The sequence below is a fragment of the Typopeltis vanoorti genome, chromosome 3 (genome assembly GCF_054136105.1).
Source record: "Typopeltis vanoorti isolate ZY-2024b chromosome 3, IOZ_Tvanoo_1.0, whole genome shotgun sequence".
In the NCBI taxonomy this organism is placed as follows: Eukaryota; Metazoa; Arthropoda; class Arachnida; order Uropygi; family Thelyphonidae; genus Typopeltis; species Typopeltis vanoorti.
In genome coordinates this window covers 20,287,621-20,302,117 of record NC_143551.1, presented here as the reverse complement: position 1 = coordinate 20,302,117, position 14,497 = coordinate 20,287,621, and the positions used below count along the sequence as shown (strand labels likewise).

Here is a 14,497-nt window from a genome sequence, read left to right as displayed (position 1 = left end):
GGGAACTGCACAATGAGACTTATTTGTGCCTATGGTCCTACAGAAGGTTCTACTAAACTAGAAGTGGGGGAATTTTTTGAGGCTTAAAAAAAGCAACTGACACAATGAAGAAGGAAAAGTTGGTCCTTGTTGGGGATCTAAATAGCAGAGTAGGAAATGATTGTGAGACATACAAAAATATTTTGGGAAAATTTGGAGAAAAGAGCAAAGCTAATAATAATGGCAAATATCTGTTGGATTTCTGTTCAGGACATGGACTGGTTATTACTAACACCATGTTCCAACATAAAAATGTGCACAAATTCACATGGAGAGAAGAGGCAAGGAATAAGAAAAGTCTCATTGACTATTTTATTGTTGATAGTGATGTTTTCTTTCTGGTGCAGGACACCAGAGTGTACAGAGGATATGAAATTGGAAGTGATCACTATTTAGTCTTGAGCAGGATAAAATTGAATTTCATATTGAAAAGAATAAAATGCAAGAAAGTTTTATAGCGAATAAAAGTTCAGCAGCTCTCAGATGTGTGACTGTAGACTAAAATACACAAAGATTACTGAAGAAAAAGAAAAAATGAAAGAGTTTGAGAACAGGAATCAAACCCTAGAGATTCGGTGGCAAGCCTTGAAAAAAGCCCTGATTGATTCAGCTAGAGAGGCATGTGGTGAAGTTGTCTGCAAGGATAGAAAAATTAGAACTCCATGGTGGACACAGGAAGTTAAAGAGGCAGTGAAGGAAAAGAAGAAAGCATATCAAAGGTTCCTGGCAAATAAGTCAGCTTGTGCTCTTAGAGAATACAGAGACAAATACAAGAATGCTAAACACTGTGTAAAACTAGCTAAGTAAAAGTCATGGGAGGACTTTGGCAAGAATATAGAAAATAAATATCAAGAAGGTGGCAAAATATTCTGGAGGTTGTTGAAGAAGCTTAGGAATGGAGGAAAGAGTGCTGTAAAAGGAGTTAGAGATGATAAAGGTGACATGAAAACGGGAGAAAAAGATATCCTTGAAGTATGGAGTAATTACTTTGAAAAACTGTTAAATGAAACAAGCAGTGATGACAGCACAGTAGTAAAAAACACTGACCAGGAATGCAGTCAGGAATACATATCCATACTTGAAGTAGAAAAAGCCATCAAAGGCTTGAAATGTGGAAAGGCAGCAGGAGTAGATGATATTCTACCAGAAATGCTGAAGTATGGTGGTATAAAAGTCTTACAGCGGCTGCACTGCATAGTTCAGAAAGCCTGGACAGAGGGACGAATTCCCGATTCATCCCTCTTTTTATAATTCCCCATATATAAAAAGGGAAATAAAACTGAATGTGAGAATTACAGAGGTATTTCCCTACTGAGTGTTCCTGGCAAGATCTATGCAAGTATACTTGAGAAACGGTTGAGAAAAATTGTGGAAGAAAAGCTTGGTGAAGAACAAGCTGGATTCAGGCCAAATAGAGGCTGTCAGGATCAGATCTTCACTTTACGACAAATAGTCGAGAAAGCATGGGAATATAACAGAGATCTGTATGTAAGCTTTGTCGATTTGGAAAAGGCATATGACAAGGTGCCAAGAGAGAAGCTATTCAATACGCTACAGTTATATGGTGTCAATGGGGCATTATATCAAGCAATAGTTAGTCTTTATTTGAGTTGTAAGTCAGCAGTTAGAATTGAAGGAAGTACAGGAAGATGGTTGAATGTTAAATCTGGTGTGAGACAAGGATGTACATTATCCCCACTGTTATTCATTATTAAACATGATATCAAAATTGGAGATGTTAATGTCAGCTCTTTGCTTTATGCAGATGATGTTATACTTCTAAATCAATCTGCTACAAGTCTGCAGGATTCTCTGACTAAATTGAATAACTGTTGTAATAGATATGGTATGAAGGTCAGCAATAAAAAGACAAAGACAATGAAAATAGGCAGAATCATTGAAAATGTCAACTGTGTTGTGAATGGAGAACCTGTGGAACAAGTAAAACATTTCAGCTACTTAGGCACAATTTTTACTGAAGATGGTAAATTAAATATAGAAATAGATAACAGAATCAGCAAAGCTGGTATGGTGGGAAGTCAATTGAATAAATTCATATGGAATAAGAGAGAAATTAGTCAGAACACTAAATTAGCTGTATACAAGACAGTGTTCAAACCAGTTTTAACTAATGGATTTGAGAGCTGGGTCAGAAGTAAAACACTTGACCAAAGACTAGAGACCGCAGATATGAGAGTCCTGAGAAAGATTAGAGGCATGAACAGATGGCATCAATGCCAATATCATATTAAAAACGAGGATATTAGGAAAGAACTTGACATTGTCAGCATCCAGGAATGCGTTAGCAGAGCTAATCTCAGGTGGTATGGTCACTTAAACAGAATGGGCAAAGAAAGATTAGCAAAACAAGTGTTCTCTGCCAGGTTGGCAGGAAAACGACCCAGAGTAAGACCAAGATATAGATGGATTGATACAAAGTGCCTTAGATGATAGAAATATAAGATCTGATAATGTTGGAGTCTTGACAAGTAACAGACTAATTTGGAGGAAAATTGTATATAGGAAGTTAGTAATGATGTAAATTTTTTTTCATGTAGTACTATCATATCCTGTACACCCCTTGAGGGTATATGGCAGGAATTTGATGATGATAATCATGATGAGGAAGTGGTGGAGATGATCCTGAGGAAAGTGATCAAGATGGTCTTGATCACTTTCCTCCCTATGACGACAGACTAAGGGTTTGATTGCAAAACTTGGTTCATAGGTGAAAAGGGGGGGGGGGGATATGATAGAAATGTTTAAGTTACTTAAAGAATTTTATAGGGCTGATGCAGGGGAAATGTTTCAGCACTTAGCTGGAGGAGACAGAACAAGAGATCATCTCTGGAAGTTGGATAAGAATGTGGTTAGCAAGGGCATGAAGACCAGAATTTTCACTTGGAGAATGGTAAATGAATGGAATGGGTTGCCTGAGTCAGTTGTAAGTGCTTTGTCTGTTAATGGTTTCAGGTGAGGTATGATAGATATTATGTTGATAGTTGGGTCTCCTGTGATGAGTCTTAGAACGCCATGAAGGTGTCAATGCAATAATAATAAAATGCTATAATTATATGGAATACACGGTGGGATATTAAAGATGCAATTAAAAATGATTTTGATTTAAAATTAGAAGCAAAAAAAGGATACACACAATCCCTCCCCCATTCTTTATTTGTCATCTATATGAATCATGTTATGAAAGAAAGTGGCATCAAACCTGATATCGAAATTGGAGATATTCAGCTTAGCTCTGTACTTGATGGATATGTGATGCTATATTTGTGAATAAATGCAGTGCAGTTCAGGATTCTTTGACTAGGATTGAATAACTGCTATAACACATTTAGTTTGAAATGTCAGCAACAAAATACATGAAAATAGGCAGGCCCTTGAAAAATGTTAACTGCATCCCAAATGAAGTTTTACCAGAAATCAGCTATTTTTTTAACTTGGTATTAAGTAATAATATATTTAAAGAAGGCATACTATGATGATGAAAACAATGAAATGTATCTTCCTAGATTTGAACCTGTTCAATTGTATCATACTTTCCTCTGTTTTAAGTGCAGTATGCAAGTCATGATCTATATTTAAAAATTAAGGAACACTGTTTTATACATTCACTTTTTCCTGCTTGCATGCATTGAATTCTGAAGCAAATAGAGAAGAAATTGCAGTATAATTCAAAAACACATTCTGAAAGAGGCCTATTAATGATTTTTAATCCTTCATGGATTTAGTTACTTATTTAGAAAACAGGATAAGATGTCATGAACTTAATTTAACTGAGCAAAAAAAAAAAAAAGGAAAACACAAACTGCAATATAAATGTTGAATGGCAAGGTTAAACGCACCTAGTACTAACAAATTTATACATATATACTCAACACACATATACAATTTTACAATGAGGTCATAAAATTTATTAGACCTAAAATGAAATACTTACTCCAAATTCTTTCACTCCTCTTATAGGTGTTTTGGCATAATTCCACAATTTAATCATGGATACCATTATTGGATAATCAAAAATGAGATACACTCTGTTCAGCTGAAGAAAATAATTTTATTTTATTGTGAATTTTATAATGACTTTTTCAGAAAATTTTCAGTATAATTAAAAACAATAAAATAAAACTATAAGTTTAATTCAACTTCAGGTTTTTAAATTAAACTAAGCTTTTTATATAATCTGAATGCAGATTGTACTATAGCTTCAGAAGCATATGCAATTGTTCAAATAATGAGTGCTCATTTGCAAAAAAATCTTTCAACTTGGTACATGTAACAAGGCACACAGTACTACCACTACACTGGAAGAAGAGACCGAGCTGCATGAGAAGGGAGTTCAAGAGCTGGTACATAACCTGGATAAGAATTTAGCAATAGAGCAGATGGGATATCAGTAGGTATGCTAAAGGAATATTCAGATGAATTGACTAGGCCCTTGATGTGTCTGTATAAGTGAATCTCAGCTCAGAAAGATTCTATAGAATATCGCAGTCCTATTCTACAAGGATGGTGCAAAAACAAAGTATTTCTGGAGTAGTGGTGGTGAAGATTTTAGAGAAGTCAGTAAGAATTTGAATACAGAAATGGATTGATGGACCTATACTGTGCAAAGAACAGCATAGGAATTATAATTATTATTATGGGCAACTCCAAGGAGTCCTTAGACTCATTGACAAAGGTCTTAAACATCATTTCAAGAACTATGCAAGATTTGTATAGTATCAATCATACTTTGCTTTGAACTTATTTACAGTCATGGCACCTACAAGGCTCATTCCATAGACCTGCTACCACCTTGGTCACTAGCCTTTGGATCCTCTCCACCTCCTCTTCATCACCAAGAAATCCTGACACCAGATCTGCATGCAGTAGTCAAAATCTTACCAAGGATTCATAAAGAGAAACAATAACCTGCTCGTCAAAGTATTCTTCCGTAACCAAATGATCTGATGAGCTGCTTTAACCACTTTTACTATGTGCCTACTAAACTTTAACTCCTTATCCACTAACACTCCCAAGTATCTAGCTTTGTCAATTTCCTGGAGTACAGTTTCACCAATGTGGTATATAGCTAGTAATCTTTTCGTCTTAAAATGCATAACCTTACACTTTGCCACATTAAACTTACATCCATTCTCCTTTGCCCAGTCTGCCAATCTACCCAAATCGTCCTGCAAAATTTTGACATCATCTGTATTAACTATTGCTCTACCCAACTTTGCATCATCAGCAAACAACTGAGCAGTTCCCCTCAGATCCTTTCTTACATCGTTACTGAACAAATTAAGCAGTGGCGGTCCAAGAACAGAACCCTTCAGCATGCTACTAGTCACAGGCCTTCTTCTTGGCCTCTACTCCTGAATAAACTACTCTCTAATATCTTTTCATCAACCACCCGCCTATCCATCTTACCAACTCTATATCCATCCCCATGTGCTGCATTTTACCAATTAGAATTCCATGCGGTATTCTGTTAAAGACCTTTGCAAAGTCCAGCAGTCACTGTAAATCCATTTCCTTTATCACATTATAAAATGTGAGCAAGTTACTGAGGCACCACCCTTCACAAAACCATGCCGTTTCCCCCCCCCCACATACAGTATCCCATTTCCATCTATCCATTCCTGTATTTTGCTCTTGACCAACTTCTGATATTCTTTGATATTCAAAACTGCAGTGATAGAGTTGAGTTGTGTCCATGTGGGCAGAATAGGATATTTAGTGGGATGTTGATATAGGCCAGGGAATACAGAAATTGAGGAACAAGAAATGTTTAGGCAGCAGAGTTTAGCAAGTGCAAAACGAGTGATCATTGTAGAAGATTTTAAATGCAGAAGCATAAACTGGGAAGAGGAAAAGCATGTAGTAAGGGAATGGAATTTTTGGAATTCTTGAGGTCCCTCAAGAATAATTCCAAAAATACCTCAGCCAACACACAGTAGAAGAAATGAGAGACTCGAGTTTCGGATTTGGTTAAAATGAGTTATTATGGGAGATTTTAACTACAGCAACATTAAGTGGGAAGAGGAAAAGTATGTAGTAGTAAGGGAATGGAATTTCTGGAATTCTTGATGGACAAATGCCTCAGGCAGCATGTAGTAGAAGAAAAGAGGGCTCAAGAGTTTTGGATTTGGTCCTGGCATCAGAGGACCTAATTATAATTAAAATGTCATCCTTGCCTCCAATTGGAGAGAGAGAGACCACGCTGTCTTGACTTGCGGTATCCTGTTAAACTTGTAAAAATTGTCAAGAAGAAAGGAAATTATAAGGTAGATGCTATAATAAGCTTCAAAATCAGCTTGGGGCAGTCCCATGGATGGAAGAACTGGAAGGGTGACATAACACCAGTGTGTGGGAAGTGGTGAAGAAATATTTATTAGCAGCAAAGGCAAGTTGAATATCTCAAATAAAAAAAAAAAAACAAGATTTGGTGTAAAGTGGATGATTAATGATATCAAATGAGAATTGCAGATGAAAAGGAGGTTATGAAAAAAGTATAAGGAGAAGAGTGGAAGCCATTGCATGAGGAATATATGACTCACGCTAAGAAAGTGATGCCAGCATGGTAGGGAAGGCAAAACTTGAACAAGATTTAGCCCTGAGATCCAAGGAAAATGTGAAGGAATTCTTTCATTTGTGGCCAGTAGGAGGAGAGAAATGATTGTTAAAGAATGACACTGTTATATGAAAATGGGAGTAGAGTGACTGATGCAGAAGACACATTGGAGTTGTTTAATGATCACTTTATTGGAGTATTTCATCCTGGAAAAGAGGATTTTATTACTAGAGGGATGGAGATGGTTCAATGTTTGGAAGAGCAAGAGGAGAGTTTGATATCATGATGTTACACATAAGTTATCTGGATGTCAATAAGGCAATGTGATTGGATTGCATTTTACTATGGATTTTACTACAAAGGAACTAACACCTCCATTAGTTTTGATTTTCAATGAGTCTGGCTATGGAAAAGGTGCCCAAGGAGTAGGAGGGTAAGATAGTCCTACTGCATAAGGGTGGTGGAATGGAAGTATGAAACTATAAGCCGGTGTGTATTAGCCATTTCTCATGTCTTCTGCGATTGTTACGATTTTGGAGAAATTAGTGAGAGATCATACATAGCATCGGGCAGGTAAGGGTAATGTTACCTGTGAGTGTCAGGATGGATTTGTTAAAGGATTGGTTTAATAAGATAATCATCTTTTATAATAAAGTAACAAGAGCAGTTGATGAGGTTCTTACGTTGATCTGAGCAGTTGTATGCTGGTCTTTCCTGTCCACGTCTTGATGTCGTCAAACCAAGATATTCTTTTTCTTCCTCTAGCTCCTTTGCCATCAATTCTTCCTACCAAAATGGTTTGTAGAAACTGATATTTGCTGTTTCTCATGATGTTTTTTTTCATTTCTTGATTGTTTGTATGAGATTGTTGCTTTTGCCAATGGATTTGAAGACATCTTCATTGGTTATTTCTTCTGTACATGTTATCTTGAATATTCGTTTACATAGCATATCTCAAAGGCTTCAATTTTCTTGATGGCTGTGGCCTTCGATGTCCATGTCTCAACTCCATAGACCAGACGTAACATTTCAGCATTCAGCAACTAACTTATGTATAGATCTTTATTGCAGAATAATGTTCTCATTTGCATGAAAGTCTGCCAAATAACTTCAATCCTCGCCTTTATATCTATTTCAGGATCCCACCTTTCATTAAGCAGGCAACCAAGATATTTATACCTCATCATCATCAAATTCCTGCCATGTACACTCAAGGGGTGTGCAGGATATGATAGTACTACATGAAAAATTTACATCATTACTAACTTCCTATCTACAATTTTTCTCCAAATCAGTCTGTTACCTGTCAAGACTCCAACATTATCAGATCTTTTTCTATCTTCTAAGGCAATTTTTGCTGTATCAATCCACCTATATCTTGGTCTAACTCTGGCTCTTTATCCTGCCAACCCGGCAGGGAACACTTGTTTTGCTAATCTTTCCTCACCCATTATGTTTAAGAGACCATACCACCTGAGATTAGCTCTGCTAACAGATTCCTGGATGCTGACAATGTCAAGTTCTTTCCTCGTTTTTAATATGATATTGCCATTGATGCTATTCATGCCCCCTACACTTTCTCAGGAGCCTCATATCTGCAGTCTCTAGTCTTTGGTCAAGTGTTTTACTTCTGAACGTTTTCAGATCTATAAGTTAAAATTGGTTTAAAAACTGTCTTGTAAACAGCTAATTTAGTGTTTTGACTAATTTCTCTCTTATTCCATATAAATTTATTCAGTTCACTTCCTACCATACCAGCTTTGTTGATTCTGTTGTCTATTTCCATATTTAATTTACCATCTTCACTAAAAATCTTGCCTAAGTAGCTCAAATGTTTTACTTGTTCTGTAAGTTCAACATTCACAATGCAATTGATATTTTCAATGCTTCTGCCTATTTTCATTGTCTTTGTCTTGTTATTGCTGACCTTCATACCATATCTATTACAACAGTTATTCAATTCAGTCAGGGAATTTTGCAGAGTTCTCTATATATATACATATACAGTTATAGTTCGCCCACCAATTTGAGGTCCCTCAACACTTCTGCGCATCTCAGAAAAAGAAGAATCCATTCCGATAATAGGGTAACCAGTCCGTATAGTGGGATGAGTTGTTTATTATTACTGGTCGGAAAATTAACTTCTCTTTTATGATTATTGTAGTTAACTATGTTGCTTGTATAACAGTTGGAAAATTTTACCTATAAAGCACGTGATTTCGCGTGTTGGCGACCAATTCGGACGTCCTTCATTTCTTTCTCCCCTTCAGCATGGATCGACTATTCTTGGAAAGACGCGAAGCAGGGACCTGGAAATGGTGGGCGAACTATATATGGTGTCAATGGGGCATTATATCAAGCAATACTTTGTCTTTATTTGATATAATGCCCCATTGACACCATGTAACTGTAGCATTTTGAAAAGCTTCTCTCTTGGCACCTTGTCATAGGCCTTTTCCAGCTCTACAAAACTTGAATACATTGATAATGTAGCTTAAATACAGATCTAGGTTATATTCCAATAATTTCTCAACTATTTGTTGTAAAGTGAAAATATGATCCAGACAGCCTCTATTTGGCCTGAATTCAGCTTGTTCTTCACCAAGCTTTTCTTCCACTATCCTTCTCAACTGTTTCTCAAGTATACTTGCGTAAATCTTACCAGGAACAATCAATAGAGAAATACCTCTATAATTCTCACATTCAGTTTTATTTCCCTTTTTATATACGGGTACTATGAGACCTCTACTCCAATCATCTGTAATTTGTCCCAGTTTCCAGGCCTTCTGAACTATTCAGTGCAGCCACAGCAAGACTGCTTTATCTTCATACTTGAGCTTTTCTAGTTGAATATCATTTACTCCTGCAGCCTTTTTGCATTTCAGACTTTAATTATGGATATATATTCCTGATTGCATGCCTGTTAAGTGTTTTTTACCACTGTGCTGGCACTGCTTGTTTCATTTAGCAATTTTTCAAAGTAATTACTCCACACTTTAAGGACATCTTTTTCTCCAGTTTTACTGTTACTTTTCTTCTTCATGTAACTTCCTCAGTGAGAGGGAGCAGCACCATGTCCTTCCAGTTCTCTCTGTTGGTAACTTTCCTTTTTGTTTCTGCATAGCCATGTGATCCTGTCCATGATCTTATATCTTCAAGCCATGTCCTTCATTTTTTGCCCCCTGATCCTTTTCCCATAATTTTTCCTTCTAAAACTGTTAGTATCCTCTGTCCCGCTGAACCTCTCAGTACATGTCCTGCCAATCTCATCTTTCTCTGGATCATTTCCTGTAATAAAGATCTCTGTGTTCTCATTCTCTGTAGGACATCTGTATTTGTGATATGTTCTGTCCATGGGATTTTCAGAGCTCTCCTATAGCACCACATTTCAAAGGTCATTATCTGTTGCCTTACTCTCTTCTTGAATATCCAGGTCTCACTTCCATATGTGAAAATTGGCCACACTAATGTTCTTATCATTCTTTTTTTTGTCTCGGTACTCACAGAACTTCTGAGCAGATCTTTATTTTTCCAGAATGCATCTTTAGCTATGGCAGTTCTTATTTTTATTTCTTTATCTTGCTTTCCATCTACAGTAAAGTAGGTGCCTAAATATTTGTATTCTATTGTATGTTCAATTTTCATATTGTTTATGAATATATCTCGCTCGGATCTGTTTTCTTTTGAGATTTTCATAAATTTGGTCTTTTTTTGCATTTATATCTAATCCAAATTCTTTACCTTCTTCAATTAGTAGCTGCAGTAATTTGGTTAATTTATTTCGTTTTTCTGATATTAGAATGGTTTCATCAGCATATCTAAGATTGTTGTATTTTATACCATTGATACTAATTCCTGTTTTTTTGTTTTTCAATCTTTTTCATCACTGTCTCACTATAGATAATAAATAGATTTGGTAAAAGGATACAACCTTATCTAACTCTCTTTATTTTCACTGCAGAAGCCTCAGAGTTAAATAGCTGCATTTTCTGTTTGGTGTAAATCATTTTTATAAACTTAAGTACATGATCTTCTATGTCTAATTTATCTAATATATTGAACATTTTATTATGCTTTATCCAGTCAAAAGCCTTCTGAAAGTCTATGAAGCATATGTAAATGTTCCTATTTCTTTCAAGTGATCTTTCTATTAGTATTTTTAGTTCCAGGATAGCATTAATGGTTCCCATTCCTCTTCTAAAGCCTTTCTGTTGTTCACTCAATTCACTGCTTATGGCTCTTTCAATTTGTTAACGAATGTTAAAATAATTTTAGATGCATGGGATATTAGGCTCACAGTTCTGTAATCCTCACGATTTTGTGCATTATGTTTCTTTGGAATTGGTATACAGTTGGATGTAAAAACTTTGGGTAATTGTATTGTTACTGTTACCTTAATCATCTCTAATTCCTTTTACAGCACTCCTCTCCATTTCTAAGCTTCTTCAACGACCTCCAGATTATCTTGCCACTTTCTTGACATTTATTTTCTATGTTCTTGCCGAAGTCTTCCTATGACTTTTGTTTAACTAGTTTTTCAGTGTTTAGCTTTCTTTCATTTGTCTCTGTATTCTCTAAGAACACAACCTGACTTATTTGCCAGGAACTTTTGCTATGCTTTCTTCTTTTCCTTCACTGCCTCTTTAACTTCCTATGTCCACCATGGAGTTCTGATTTTTCTATCCTTGCAGACAACCTCACCACATGCCCCTCTGGCTGAATCAATCAGCGTTTTCTTCATTGCTTGCCACTGAATCTCCAAAGTTTGGTTCCTGTTCTCAAACTCTTTCATTTTTTCTTTTTCTTCAGTAATCTTTGTGTATTTTAGTCTACAATTCACATCTAAGAGATGCTCAACTTTTATTCGCTTTAAAAGTCTTGAGCAGGATAAAACTTCCAATTTCAAATTCTCTGCACACCATGGTGTCCTGCACTAGGGAGAAAACATCACTATCAACAATAACATAGTCAATGAGACTTTTCTTATTCCTTGCCTCTTCTCTCCATGTGAATTTGTGCACATTTTGTTGATAATAACCAATCCATATCCTGAGTAGAAATCCAACAGGTATTTGCCATCATTATTAGCTTTGCTCTTTTCTCCAAATTTTCCCAAAATATTTTTGTATGTCTGACAATCATTTTCTACTCTGCTATTTAGATCCCCAACAAGGACCAACTTTTCATTTTTCATTGAAAAGTTGGTCCTTTCATTGTCAGTTGCTTTCTCTAAAGCCTCAAAAAATTCCTCCACTTCCAACTAAGTAGAACCTTCTGTGGGATCATAGGCACAAATAAGTCTCATTATCCAGTTCTCCATTCTGATATTTGCACACATCACTCTACTTGAGAGTGCCTGCCATTCAAGAAGATTAGCCTCGTATTTAGTGTTGAATACTATGGCTACTCCTTCTTTTCCTTGATTGTCATTGCTTGAATATAAAATTTCGTATTTATCACTCAGAAGGATCTCACCAGTTTTTGTCTTTTTTGTTTCAATCACCCCCCCCCTATTGAGCTGGCCTATTTGGTTGAGTGGTTAGCATATCTGCTCTCCAGCCAAAAGGCTGCAGGTTCGAATCCCGCTGTGGGCATGGATATTTGTGATTGTCTGTGAAAATTGGTGGATATGGAGAGTTGCAGAGTAGGCCTCTGTCGATGAGTCTTTGGTTTAACTGGAGGTGTTATGTAATAATAATATGTCAATCTGGTACTTATCGAGTTCCTCAGCTATCTCCATTTCTTTGCCATTCAGACTTCTTATGTCGATAGTACCGATCTTGAACTCTGGTGATGTTGACTTGAGGTGTTGGTTGACTTGATATTTATACCTTGACACTTTCAATGTTTTCTCATTGAGTGTCAGTTTCATTGATGAGGTTGGATGTTTGCTGATGATCATATATTTCGTCTTGTCGATGTTTATATTTATTTCCATTCTTTGGCTTCTATGTATACTCTGTCAATGAGTTTTTGTAGATCCATAATGTTATCTTTAATTAGCACGGTGTCATCTGCACATCGTAAGTTGTTAACAATCATTCCATTTATTGTGATTATCTCTGGACATTCCTTCAATGCCTTTTTAAAGATTACCTCTGAGTAAATGTTGAACATGAGTGGTGAGAGTACACATCCTTGTCTCATTCCTCTTTTGATGTCATTATTATTATTATTATTATTACTAAAGTTATTATTATTATTATTACGTAAAACCTCCAGGGAGTCCAAAGACTCATTGAGGGAGGGCATCTACTCTACAACTTTCTGTCTCCACCACTCAATCCACTAACTACAACTACCATCATCATATACACCAATGCCATCTACCGCCCATCATCACCACTAGTATTGTCACAATCACAAACATCCATGCCCAGGGCAGGATTTGAACCTGCAACATTTTGGCTGGAGAGGGGGATACGTTGACCACTCGGCCAACCAGGCCAGCCTTTGTCTAATTGAATGGTAGCTGACCAATTCCAATACAGATTTCTTATTAGTCTTATGTCTTTTTCGTCTAGCCCTATTCGTTAAAGGACTTAGTGTGTCTGACCTTGTTGAACGCTTTTTCAAAATCTATGAAGCACATACAGTTTTCTGTTTCCCTATGCATTTTTGTATCAATATTTGGGCACAGAAAAGGGCCTTTCTAGCACCAAAACCATTCTGCAAACCAAACTGCAATTCACTCAGAGTTTCCTCACTTTTTCTAAAGATGTGATTCTGAATTACTTTCAAAAATATTTTAATGCTTGGCTCATTAGATTAAAAAGTTGGAAGTTGCCACAAGAATTCACTTTGGCAATATAATCAAAATAAATGTAGATTTGAGCCAACCTGGCAGAAATTTGTCACTTTCATATATTTTATTGAACAGTTTTTTTCAAGAAGTTTGATGTTACCTGGTTTTATTAATTTTAAATATTCTGTTTGTACACCACCTGGTCGACTGGCTTTTCCTGTTTTACCTGATCTTATAGCATTCTCTATTTCACATTTTAGAATTGCTGGTCCTTGAGTATTATCATTTAAATTTATGAGCTTCTGTCTAGTATCATTGAAGAGTTGTGTTATATATATTTTATCCAAATCTGTGCTTTATTCTCTTCTTCTAGAACTATTTTTTCACTTTCGTCTCTTAGAGGCACTACCTGCTTTTTTACTGAATTTTCTGGAAATTTCGTTGATTTTCTTGTACAGATTGAATTAATCATGTTTCTTCTGAAGCAGTTCAATCTCAGTACATAAATTTTTCATTCAATTTTCCTTTGCTTCTTTTATTTTCTTCTTGATGACGTTATGTGTTTCTGTATATTTAGCTAGGTCTTTGTTTTTGTACATTCTTCATGTATCAACAAGAGAAAGAATCTCATTTGTCATCCATTCCTATTTTTCATTATTCACATATCCTACTCCTTGAAAACCTGTTACAAGTTGTGTCTTGGCTCTTTTAGTTTTTCTACAGCAATTTTTTTTTCTTCTTTTGTGATTTTTTTGGCTGATTTTAATCTAAGGCATATTTCTGCAACTATGGGATTGCGGTCTGATGAGATATCTGCTCCAGGATAAATCTTTGCACTATTCATACTACTGTGGAATTTTTTATTTATCAGTATGTAGTCAATTTGATTTCTGACAATGTTATGTTGGCTATCTTGAGGTGATTTCCATGTGTATAGTATTCTGGGCGGAAGTGAAGTTTAAACCAGGTGTTTGCTATTGTTAGATCTTCTTCCTGACAGAACTGGACAAGGCAATCTCCGCATTCATTTCTGGTGCCAAAGTCATGCTCTCCAACAATTTTTCCATCACCCCCTCTGCCCACTTTCACATTACAGTCACCCATCACTATGTTTATCTGTTATTTGTTAGGTTTTTAATCTC

General features: G+C 36.0%; 1 protein-coding gene across 3 annotated transcripts in view; it reads right to left on the bottom strand.

The window, feature by feature from the left end:
* The window catches only part of LOC150107973 (katanin-interacting protein-like), a 726,539-nt gene that overhangs the window by 48,992 nt on the left and 663,050 nt on the right, over positions 1 to 14,497 (bottom strand). For all 3 annotated transcript variants that reach the window (XM_090415492.1, XM_090415493.1, XM_090415494.1), the window contains one exon: positions 3,992 to 4,093. In XM_090415492.1, coding sequence (XP_090271618.1) covers positions 3,992 to 4,093 — 102 coding nt within the window. The remainder of the gene's footprint in view (positions 1 to 3,991; positions 4,094 to 14,497) is intronic.